Genomic DNA, 11,914 nt, shown 5'->3' with positions numbered 1-11,914 from the left:
ATTAGCTACTTCAAATGGCAATGTGAAAAAAAATGCATGGAATATGACAGAATTAAATCTACACTCTATTAGAATTGACAATAAACCAAAATCTCACTCTTATCCTATATGGTACTCAATCCATGAACTCAAAATGAAAATAAAAGCAAATATAAAGAGAAAATCACATTACAAAGATAGCATAGAGAAAGCCGATACATTTTGTTAGCAATGTATATTATTACAAATGGTTGTAGAGGTCCATCGGGACACAAACACATGCAACTAGAACTAGACACTCTGTGCCACTACATAAAGCACATCACTAGGTTGGTGAGGACCTAAGCACCATAGCACTTATTTGCATGATGGGGAGAGGGGGGGCCCATAGCTTTCCTATCCATGATCTCATGGTGAGAGGGGTGGCTCGTTCTCTTTGTGCTTATAGGATTCTTTTGCCTTCATATTTGTTTGTATCAATGACCTTTTGCATCTTGATGATCATACTTCTAAAAGGGCACCTACGCAATGCTAAAACAATGACAATTAACAATGGAGAATGCGTCGCATGGTTGGATTGCAACAACCATGCCACAAAGAAAAGGTATCAGCATCAGCACGGCGACCTTTTCGACTCCAAGGTAAACATCAAGTGGGGAACCCTTTAACTATGAAAGGGCTGTCACTTAGTTCCAATGTGGCGGGTGCCTTTGCATGTGCTGGTGTGTATCCATCCATGTGCTAATCACAGACGGTGACGAGACAGAGAGAGAGAGAGCCCTATGGGTCGGCGGGCTCGGTGGGACGCCCCTTTTTAGGTGAATTCTTCCAAACGCAGGAAAAAGAAGCAAAAACCTCCTCTGTTTTTACCTGGGCGAGGCCTTCCCGCAACAACAAACGACCAACCTTCCCTTCCCCAGAACAACGAAAAGGAGAGAAAGAGAGAGAAGAAGAAGAAGAAGAGAGGAGGAGAGAGACAGCGCCCTCTCTGCCTTTTCTCTCCCTCCCCCCACCACATCCCAACCCGGCCGGCCCGCTTTCTCTTCTGCCTCTGCCTCTAGTGTCACTGTCCTTCGATCTCCCCGGCCTCTGCACAGGGGACTGATTCCCTCCTTCGGATCTTCCCACTGTGGCACATTTCACTTGCATTGTCCTGTTGTTGTCTCGTTGATTGGTGTGCCAGTCTCCAGAGGGAGCAGGCAAGCTTTGGTTAGGAATTAGTTTTCCGGTTCACGCGGACGATTTGTCCTGAGATAGGTGTGGCTGTTGATCTACCGCCAAAAACAAGAAACGAGCAGGTATTAAGGCTCATCTTTACATGATGTCCTAATTTTTCCCAAAGCACTGCACTTTCTTTACCATGGCACTCAGCTGCACGTGGCTGCTTCTGCTACTGAATTTCTGACAATGGATCAAAGTTTGCGATCTAGTGAGTTTCCGATTTCTCCATTTTCAGCTATTTAACTTCTTTCTTGTAGCATCCTTCATTTTGCAGACAGTAGTACTAGAAGCCACGCTTTACATCACAAATGCATTTTCTTTCCCCCTTTTTTTTTGTTGGGGGGGGGGGGCGCGGGGTCTGTTCTCTTCAAAAGTGCTTTCTGCAATCAAGTCGGAGGGCAGGCTTGCAACACAATTATGCTGAAACCCTCTGCAAAGGGTCCCTGACGATGCTGGCAAGTGCTAGCAGATGAAGGAGAAGTGCCAGGTTACTACTTGCCTGCGAGTGAAGGAGAAGTGTGAGGTGCATTTAAGTAAGTGATGCATACAATCTTTTCTTCAATCCGGTGTGCTGCTGACCGCCAATGATGGACGTATAGGATTAGGTCAACACCAGCACTTCTACTTTCCCTACTAGCTCAACACAGGGTCTCCTATTCATCACACTGGCAGAGCAGCCTGCATTCTACTCCTTGGATGTGCAGGATTCTAGTAGCCTTCTTTCCTTGATAGAGCGCCACAAACAGGCTGTTAGACACAGGCCGGAGATGAACGGATTCAGGATCATTTTATTTTAACCACTTGCTTCATCCTAGACCGAGGGACCCATTAGGTGACTCTTTGTGATAAGACTCATTGCACACCATGCAACCTGGCACACCACACAACCTGAATTTTACCATGGCACACCTTGCAAACATAAGGATCCATGACATGACTCTTTGGGATAAGACTCACAAGGGGCAATCTGCCAATCTGACTTTCACCATTGTACATCGTGCACACAAATGTCTCCCTCAACCATCTTGCAGCAGCATAATAGGTCATGCAATGGTTTTAAGTTCTAACGATTGTCCCTGTTGAAGGATTAGTGTGCATATGCCGTCTTCTTCAAAACATTTTACTAAGATTGTCTTGTCCACCAGTAACATATTCTACATCGATGCTGAGATGCTGAATTGGGATGCTCAAGTGACTCTCCACACTTTTACCATCATCTTGTCTTCTATAAACAGGATAATCAATATCATTTACAACGATCTCACTACTATGGATTTTGGCAGGCTATCTTCAAATTGCGAAACTTTATTTGTTTTTGTCCATTCCTGTGTGGTGAATACATCCCATTCTTACATTTGGATAGGTCAATGTTGTGGTCTACTTTACTTGTTTTTGTCCATTCCCTTGTGGTGAATCCGTCTCGTTCTTACATTTGGATAGGTCAATGTTGTGGTCTATTTTGACTACTTAGCCTTAGTTTTAGACTTGATAACCATGAAATGGCAAAATTTTTTTTTTTTTGGGGGGGGGGTATATGAGAAGGAGAGTGAGAGGGAAAGGTGAGGGATGGGGGAGGTAGTTTGCTTAATGTCACTGGTAAAAACAATAGCATTTTGCCTGGATTCTGTCAATCATTATTCTGTTTGATGTTTCCTATTGGGTGCAATTTGTTGGATTTTGAATACAATTGCACACACATCTAGCAAATTGCAGCAGTTTATTATCCATGTGGGTAGAACAATATACTGTTCATTGTAGTGTAGGTTTTAGCCTAAGGTCAGCTAGGATTTGGGATCATACCAAAATTTCACAAACTTATTTTTGCTTGCCCTCTGTTCTTATGTATCTTGCTTGATTGATAGCAGTCTGCAGATCTCCTTTATCCGGTGTATGTAGTGGGCTGATGTCATGGCCATGGGACCTGGGTCCAGAGTGTTGAGGGGAATAGGGATCCCATGGGGCCTGGGCAGTTAGCTAATGTGGGATAGAGTGTTGAGGTCTCAAACTCTAAATTGAGGTAATGGTACCAATGGTCCAAAAGTATCCTGTAGGCAAGCTTTGCACAAGTGAAAGTGACCCATGCTGCTTGCATGATTTTGTGTTGACTTTTCATTTGCATTAAAAGGTGCTTCTGTTTTCAAAATGACTGTGCCATATCATACATAATTCCTGATTCTTAATTGTTCTAGGTGATGGGTGATTTACATTTTATTATATGATGGAGACATGTTATAAATATATTTATGAAATTGCCTTCTGAATCTGGTACAAATATGCGGCTATTTCAGTATTTGTTCAGGAGGTACTTCATGGTCTTCAACCGTTCAACGTTAAGTTTTATTCTTGTTCTTATCAAAGATGGGTGCTGCACTTTTTGTATTTTATTTGGAATGTCGAAAGCACTTAATGCTATTCTTTTGCAGTCTGTAGATCTCTTTTAGTTCTGGTTGGCACAGATAAAATTCAGATGTATTTGAAGAGTCCACATATTTGAGATTTTATGATAAAATCTTGAGTCCTTTCTGTAAGGAGTTAAAATGATTGACTACAGATGGCTACAATTTTGCCATCCAATACATTGTGCATATGTTCAGCTGCCTTCTCTTGTAAAGTATTAACTGCTTTTTATATTGTTCCAGGAGGGTGACAAAGTTGTTTCTGGAGGTTGTCCTATTGCCTTAAGATTCACCAGAAGTGCAGTTTGGGCATGTGAACACACACACACAATCACTAGAACAATGGAAGAGAAGCTGGCCATGGGATGGGGAAATCTTGGTGCAGTTGCAGCAGTGATGCAGTGGTGGTGTTTCAATGTGCTTGTGATTGTGATGAACAAGTGGATATTTCAGGTTGGTTCTTATCCATATTTCACTCATATGGCAGTTAGTCTAGACTCTAGATTTGGCACAGTAGAATTCAGTGTTAATGAAACAAAGACATGGATTACATGCTTTGGTTGAGGTGTAGCAGGGTGTGCGATGCAATGGGTAACATTATTCTTACTGAACATTGTAGGATTAATCAAGGTGTGAATATGAACCACCACCTCATTTACAAGCCATCTTGTACTGCCAAGACTGCTATCATGCATAGTGGCATTGACCTCTCTTATTTGCCAAATTTATCCAGCTGATGGCCGTTCATGACTTCCAGATGCGACAACATGTCTGTTTGAACTTGTCTATAAGTAAAACAGTGTGGTAGGAAGGGTTGCTATGATTGTTTTATGTGTATTCTTAGGTAGCTACCACTGGTAGTCCAAGTTTCGAGAGACGGTTTCTCATGCCATATTAATTTCTTTGACTGGCACATGGTATGATTCTTATACTCTTTCATATTCTTAAATAACTAATTCAATGCATTTTTCTTGTGAGCAGAAGCTGGACTTCAAGTATCCTCTTACTGTATCATCAATACACTTCATTTGCTCTTCAATCGGAGCTTATGTTGCAATCAACGTTTTGAAGCTGAAACAGCTTATTGAAGTTGATCCTGAAGATCGTTGGCGCCGCATTTTTCCCATGTCCTTTGTATTCTGTATCAACATAGTCCTTGGCAATGTGAGCTTGAGATACATTCCAGTTTCCTTTATGCAGACAATCAAATCGCTTACTCCAGCTACTACAGGTTGACCACCTAATTACTCCTTTATGTTTTAAGTCCAGAAATGATGTGCTCTAATGATTTAAATATTGTGGATTGGATTAGCAACTAAGACCTTTTATGTGCATGATCAAAAAGTGTGCTCTTCTATTGCAATGACTAGTTGTCACTTGTGAAGATGGTTCTCTGTTTCAATTGGAACCTTGGTTTCCAACTCTTTAGGTTGCAGGTCATGTGAATGACTTGTTTCTCAATTGTACTGTTCATGCTACATAGAAGCAGTGACCTAGGAGATGGGTCCATCACATCATTAATTTTGAGTGTTCACTTTCCTGAGCGTGGTAACGATGTTGGGATGCTGAAGTCCAAGGACATCCATGGCTACTCAATTCATGTATATTGAAGACTTATTTGACTTTTGTGAAACCATGAGCTAGGGTCTAATTTGTATCATGCAACCTTCTTGGGCGTATGTTCCTGTAGTGAGTCATCAAGACACTAGACGCATAGTATAGTGTGTGAAGATATGATAGGGCATGCATTGACGTGCATGGAGGAAACATAGCATGTATAACCCAAATTGAAACACAAAGACTTAGACAATGACAAGCAAAACTCAAACCCTAAACACAAAATGCAAAATGCAATCGCACAACTCAAAACTCAAGCATAGAGACAAACACAGAGAGAAGAAACTCTGAAGTGAATGAATGTTGTAAATGAATGTAAGAGTGTGTAGAATGTCCAATGGTAGAGCAATGCAGTATCAGAGAGTGACCTCCACCGGAGAGGGATCCCAAGTGTTGTGATCACTAGTTGGAGTGTGGAAGATGAGGAAAACACCAAATGCTAATCACCAGAGGGTCAGAAGACTGAGGCGATAGCCGTAGATGATGCCTGAGCAGTGGGCGACAGCGAAAGGCTGCAAACGCAGCAATGATGCAGCTGCCAACAGGATGGAGATGGTTGTGAGTTGCCAACAGTTGGAGAAAAGGGCCAAATGCAGGCTGCACACTGATGCCTGATGCAGAGGAAGGGCTGCCACTTGTTGCCTAGTTGATGGAGTGTCGAACATAGGTAGGAGGAGGTAGTTTGTGGACTTGCGATGGCAGATGGACCTAATGCAGCAGATGAGTGAGAACCTGCACAAACTGGATGAGGCTAAATGGTTGGCAGCTAGTTTATTTATAGATGTTGAAGGGTGCCCCAAAAATTAGGGTTTTGGGGGACTATTGCAACTCTCTTGAATCCCACATCACTTGTGTTTTTAATTAATAAAGCGTGTTTTGGGGCTGTTTAAAGATGCTAATCAGCTATAAAGTGTGGTTTAGCTCAATACCCCCTGTTATAGACTCCAAAAATCATGTCAACATGCCCCGGCACCATAACATAGCAAAACACGGCGTATCACGCCCCTTGGAACTCAACACGGCACCATAACATGACATATCACAGCATAACACGGTTTCCCCAACTCGTCACAGCACCACAACACGGTTCAGCCCAACACGACACGGAGGTCGACACGGTAAGGTAACACGTCATGGAAGGTAACACGACACGATAACGCGACACGGCCCATCGCCGACGCGGCTCAACAGTCCACCTTGTTATCTCCCCCCATCGGGCAGGGAGTTTCTCATGTCACTTGATATTTCTTGGTGCTTACGCAAGTACGCACCTCTGAAACCCTTCATGGTAGCACAACACCCCACTCACCTCTCGCCCCATGAAAAAGACTACCCATCCCCCTCACTCTCACTGTTTGCACTCACCATCCCCACTCACCTATTCCTGGGGGAAGCCTCGAGCCACTTAACCATGCCCAAGCGACATGCACTACGGCCCCATGCCGCGACGCGCCCAAGGAGAGCCAAGCCTCGAGTAGGGTACCTCCCCTATACACACCCCCCCTACAAAAAACTCGAAGCCCACTTCGAGTTGAGTAGGTACTAACAGTTTGTTATTTACAAGCGTAAACCCAACACTCATACCTAACTTCAAAAAAGTGAAGGTAACTATACGGATGCCCCTACATAGTTATGCTCTCAAGGATACTTACAAGCCGCCTTGTGACGCCTCCACTTGGTTAGATCTTCCCCAATGCTAAAGTGTGGTGTCGGTGTTGCAAGCTCCTTTGTTCGTTGTCCTCAACGAATCTGGCACATTCGTTTATACTCGCGGCTCCACGAGTTTGACTTGCCTCTGCCCCCAACACGGAAGATTGCGCGGAAGAAGAGACGACTTACGAATCAAATCTGCTACCAGATGGAGTGATCCTAGAGGAGTGCGAAACGGGGAATGAGGGCAAAAGAGACAGATACCAACTTGAAGTTCCCAATGAATTTGAAGTGTGCGACTCTGATGATAGCAGGATTGAGGAAGTGGATGATTGTAGCGTTGAAGACTCCTGCACCTGGAGGGAGTATAAAGAAATCAGGGCAGATTATTCAGAGACTCCTGCACCTAGGGGGAATCCAGGACAGGATGGGCTAGAGGCCCGTGACTTAGAAGGAAGGGACGAGGTGAGACTCGTGAGCCGCGAGGATAAACTAATGGCCGGCACAATACTCGTGAGCCGCGAGGATAAAGAAATGGCCGTGTGTGGAGGAGAGGTTGAAGAGAATGGCACAATGCTCATGAGCCGCAAGGATAAAGAAACGGCCGTGTGTGGAAGACAGGATGAAGAGGATGGCATGGTACTCGTGAGTCGCAAGGATAAACTAACGGCCGGCACAATACTCGTGAGTCGCGAGGATAAAGAAACGGCCGTGTGTGGAGGAAAGGATGAAGAGGATGGCAAAGTACTTGTGAGCCGCGAGGATAAAGAAACGGCCGTGTATGGAGAAAAGGAGGTGAAGGAAGAACTCGTCTACAGGATCTGTTAGTTCGTAACTATTTTGGCGAAAAAGGCTTTCCACAAGCATATTTCTAAGCAAGAAATATCTCAAGCTGTGAGATTTAGTGAGCCGCGAGTCTAAACAAACGGTCGTGTGCAGGATGGAGTTGAAGGAAGAACTCGTGAGCCACGAGTCTAAACAAATGGACGTGTGCGAGATGGAGTTGGGAGAAGAACTTGTGAGCCGCGAGTCTAAAGTAGGCCTCCTCTTGTCCTCCCGGAGACTCTATGGCTACGGCTTTGTTTATACTCGCCCACTCCGTTACGAGTTCTTCAAGTTGCTCCTCATCATAAGGCCTATCGGCCCACCATTGCTCCACTACACATATTTCATGGTCGCTTTCATAAGAACATGGCCCGTAGGCCTCCTCTCCTTCCCTTTGGCGCCATTCATGGTCTTGTATTTCATGCTCGGATCTTTGCGATTGTGCGTCATAATCTTGAGCCCATCCTTGATTCCTTTCTTCCCACCTATCCTCTTCATACATCTCGTCTTGATCTCCAAAATAGGCTTCTTCAGGCTGGTCATAGTATTTGTGGTAAGGCTCATTTTCCCCCCACTCCTCTTCTCTCCATTGCCTCGCCTCGCACGTTACATCCTCTTTCAGCGCATCTTCAAATTGGCTTGAATCATTTTCTGTTAGAGCCCTTTCTCTTTCCATTCGGTGCGCATCCTGCATCATTTCCTGCCGTATTCGTCTTTCGGCCTCCCAATCTATCTGCTCATCCAAATAAGTCTCATCTGTACATGCAGTCGTTTCATCAGTTGTTGATTCGTCATCTGACTCACTCAAGATATCTGGTGGCTTCGTCGTTACTCCACATTCTCCTTTTCGCTCCGCCAACCCTTTTCTCAATAAATTCATCACCTAGAGTAAGCTTATACGTTCAACATGACTCAATTGTCCCTCCAAGATCAACTTTTCCCCCATTGCCAACTGGGCCTCTACTGCAACACACATGTTTCCTCCTTGTTCCACTTCACTATCATTACTCTCACTATCTGATTCACTTTCGGTTTCCATTTTTTGCATTTTAGCGCTTGGTTTTTTCTGATTTGCCTGGGGTTTCATATCTTTTTCCTTCTCATCGGGCATACCCCCTCGCGCCACTATCTCGCCATATTCTTCAATGATTTCCAATCTTAATTGCTGTTCCAACTGCCTCATTTCAAGGTTAGTATCCTTTTTGTGATCTTCATGCCATTCCTCTAGCCTGCCATTCAGCACCCGCAGTTTTTATTTCAACTCAACTTGTTTAGCTTTTACTCTATTCAACCTCCTTTCCAAATCTTGCTCCTCCCCCTTCGAAAATCCGTATCCACTTTTCAGCCATTTCACCTTTGTTGCCCATAAAATCCTGCGTCATCCTCACAATCATGCCATCTTGCCAAAATTTTGTGTTTTGAATCATACAAATTCTCAATTCTACACTTTTTAGCTTCGTTTCGTGCTTTTTCCCTTTCATTTTGGTCACTTTTCACTTTTTTTCCACTTTTCTTATTTTTTTCCATTTTTCTGATTTTTCTGATTTTTTTTTGAATTTTTTCGATTTTTTGAATATTTTAATCCCCCCCGCCTCAGGACGTCACCATAGCGTCACGGGGGTCCAGCTCTGATACCAAGTGTTATAGACTCCAAAAATCATGTCAACATGCCCCGGCACCATAACATAGCAAAACACGGCGTATCACGCCCCTTGGAACTAAACACGGCACCATAACATGACATATCACAGCATAACATGGTTTCCCCAACTCGTCACAGCACCACAGCATGGTTCAGCCCAACACGACACGGAGGTCGACACGGTAAGGTAACACGACACGATAACGCGACACGGCCCAGCGCCGACGCGGCTCAACAGTCCACCTTGTTATCTCCCCCCATCGGGCAGGGAGTTCCTCATGTCACTTGATATTTCTTGGTGCTTACGCAAGGACGCACCCCTGAAACCCTTCACGGTAGCACAACACCCCACTCACCTCTCGCCCCATGAAAAAGACTACCCATCCCCCTCACTCTCACTGTTTGCACTCACCATCCCCACTCACCTATTCTTGGGGGAAGCCCCGAGCCACTCAACCATGCCCAAGTGACACGCACTACGGCCCCATGCCGCAACGCGTCCAAGGAGAGCCAAGCCTTGAGTAGGGTACCTCCCCTATACCCCCTCTTAGGTCCAAAATTGAGTCGAAAGGGAAGGCTTACCCTAAGGAATCCTGTTAGAATATCAAGCTCTCATTACTCTTCAGTCAGTTTATCTTTATGTGTGTGACCGACATTAGCTGGATATAGTTGTACATGTGTGTGACGTTCAATTAGTTGGTGTAGTCAGTGACTTAACCATAGTTAGTCTTGGTTAGTCATACCTATGTGTGTAAGTCTCTTTGAGTTAGTATGATGGAAGAAGAACAACAATGAGCTGAGGCTCATCTTCCGTTCCACTCTGTCTCTCTCCCTCTCTTCCAACATGGTATCAGAGCATGAACGCCTAAAGCCTGAAGGCTTGGCAGTGGCCATTTGACATTAAGACATCAAATCTGAAGAAAACGTCATTAAAGGAGATTGTGTCTGCAGCCCGTTTTTTTGCAGAAGCTATATCTTGCTATAGAAATGGTTTTTGGAGAAACGGCCCTATATTCTTGACCGTCTCGATGTGATCTACAACTTTGCATAAGAAACTTTTTTCAAATTTCTCACAGATTTCAAGATATTCAGCACAGACCTGTGCAGACTGGCTGTTTATTGCAGTAAATAGCAGGTGATTCCAGGACACTGGTAGCTGTCGTCCTAACAATGTATATGTCCTTATTATCATGCATTTGAGCATGATATTGGAGTGTTAAATGCTCAGTTTTGGAGCTTATTTGCAGTTTGGAAACAGTGAATTGGTTATTGCTGAAAGTCCAAAGTTTGGACTGATTTGTTGCTGGTTATACTAGGGTATTGATTGATTATTGTCTGGCAGGAAGGATACCTATCATCTTCACTTGACATACATGCAATATATTCTGACCGGTTAGACATGTATCAACTCCTACATAGAGTGACAACTGAATGAGATGTTTTGGGATTGTTTTAAGGTCTGAATACTCTTGTTTTAACAGAGAAAATACTACTGGTTATAGCAGTGGGCTGGTTGTATTTGGTATTGCTACTTGCATACAGTATAAACATTGGTATTTGTAGATATAGTTTGTTGTTGGTCACTATCATAGAATGTTTTGAACTGATTTGAGCTTGGTTTATGCTCAGTTGACTGTGGTTTTTCATTGTGAAATACAATTTATAGCAAGCAAGTTGTCAGGAAAACTGTCTTGAATTGCAGGAAACTGTCATGAATAGCAGGAAATTGGTCCTAAACTGTAGGAAAAGGAGTCAGATACTTATAGGTTGTACATCACTAAATACCTAAGCTGCAACTATGGCAAATGCTCAAGGCACTGACAATATCACTCAAATTGTGGGAGAAAAGTTGGACAACACAAATTTTGCTTTATGGAAGTTTCGTATGAAGAATTTTTTGGTGGGCAGAGGTTTTTTGGAACTTATGTACAGGTGATGAGGCTGAACCTGAAATACATGAAAGGAATCCAACAAATGATCAGAAAAGGGCTCATAAGCTATGGACTGAGAGAGTATGCAAGGTGTTTCATTGGTTTTCTTTATGTATATCAGATGCTATGGTTATACAGATTACTGGATGTAGTTCTCCAAAGGATGCATGGGACATACTCATGAAGAATTATGGAAATGTAACACATGCAAGAAAGATTCAGCAAAAGCAACAGTTTAATAACATGTCTAGAAATGGCAGAAGCATTCAGACCCACACTACAGAGATCAAGAATATAGCGGATCAGCTTGTTACCATTGGATCTTCAGTGTCTGAGAATGATATGATTGCAATGATATTGAATGGACTTGGCAAAGAGTATAAAGCATTTGATACGCCTATTTCTGTGAGAGCTGAATCCCCTAATTGGGATGAGCTGATTGCGTTGCTGTTGCATGAGGAAGTTAAGATTGGGCTGAATACAGGTTCTAGTACGTCTCAAAGTAGAGACACTGTTCTTTACTCTAGCCAGCGTGGCAGAGGCGGCTGAGGATGTGGCTCTTTTCGAGGTCGAGGAGACACTTGAAATGCTTATGGACAGTATCGACAGAATTCCTAGCATGGCACAAATACATAGGGTCAGCGTGGCTTTAG

The 11,914-nt window shown here is 43.6% G+C and overlaps 1 protein-coding gene across 4 annotated transcripts in view; it reads left to right on the top strand.

The window, feature by feature from the left end:
• The first annotated feature begins 821 nt into the window (after positions 1-821).
• Positions 822-11,914, top strand: part of LOC148026254 (UDP-galactose transporter 1-like) — a 37,130-nt gene continuing 26,037 nt past the window's right edge. The window contains exons 1-4 of one of the 4 annotated variants that reach the window (XM_087693561.1): positions 822-1,277; positions 1,475-1,687; positions 3,840-4,049; positions 4,578-4,827. In XM_087693561.1, the coding sequence (XP_087549687.1) occupies positions 1,670-1,687; positions 3,840-4,049; positions 4,578-4,827 (478 nt within the window). In that variant the 5' untranslated portion in view covers positions 822-1,277; positions 1,475-1,669. The other 3 variants (XM_087693562.1, XM_087693564.1, XM_087693563.1) reach the window with 3 other exon arrangements.

This window comes from Lygodium microphyllum, chromosome 14 (genome assembly GCF_053477565.2).
Source record: "Lygodium microphyllum isolate KBCC chromosome 14, Lygodium_microphyllum_v1.1.10, whole genome shotgun sequence".
Classification (NCBI taxonomy): domain Eukaryota; kingdom Viridiplantae; phylum Streptophyta; class Polypodiopsida; order Schizaeales; family Lygodiaceae; genus Lygodium; species Lygodium microphyllum.
Note: the sequence above shows the minus strand (reverse complement) of the source record. Positions and strands in the feature narration are given on the sequence as shown.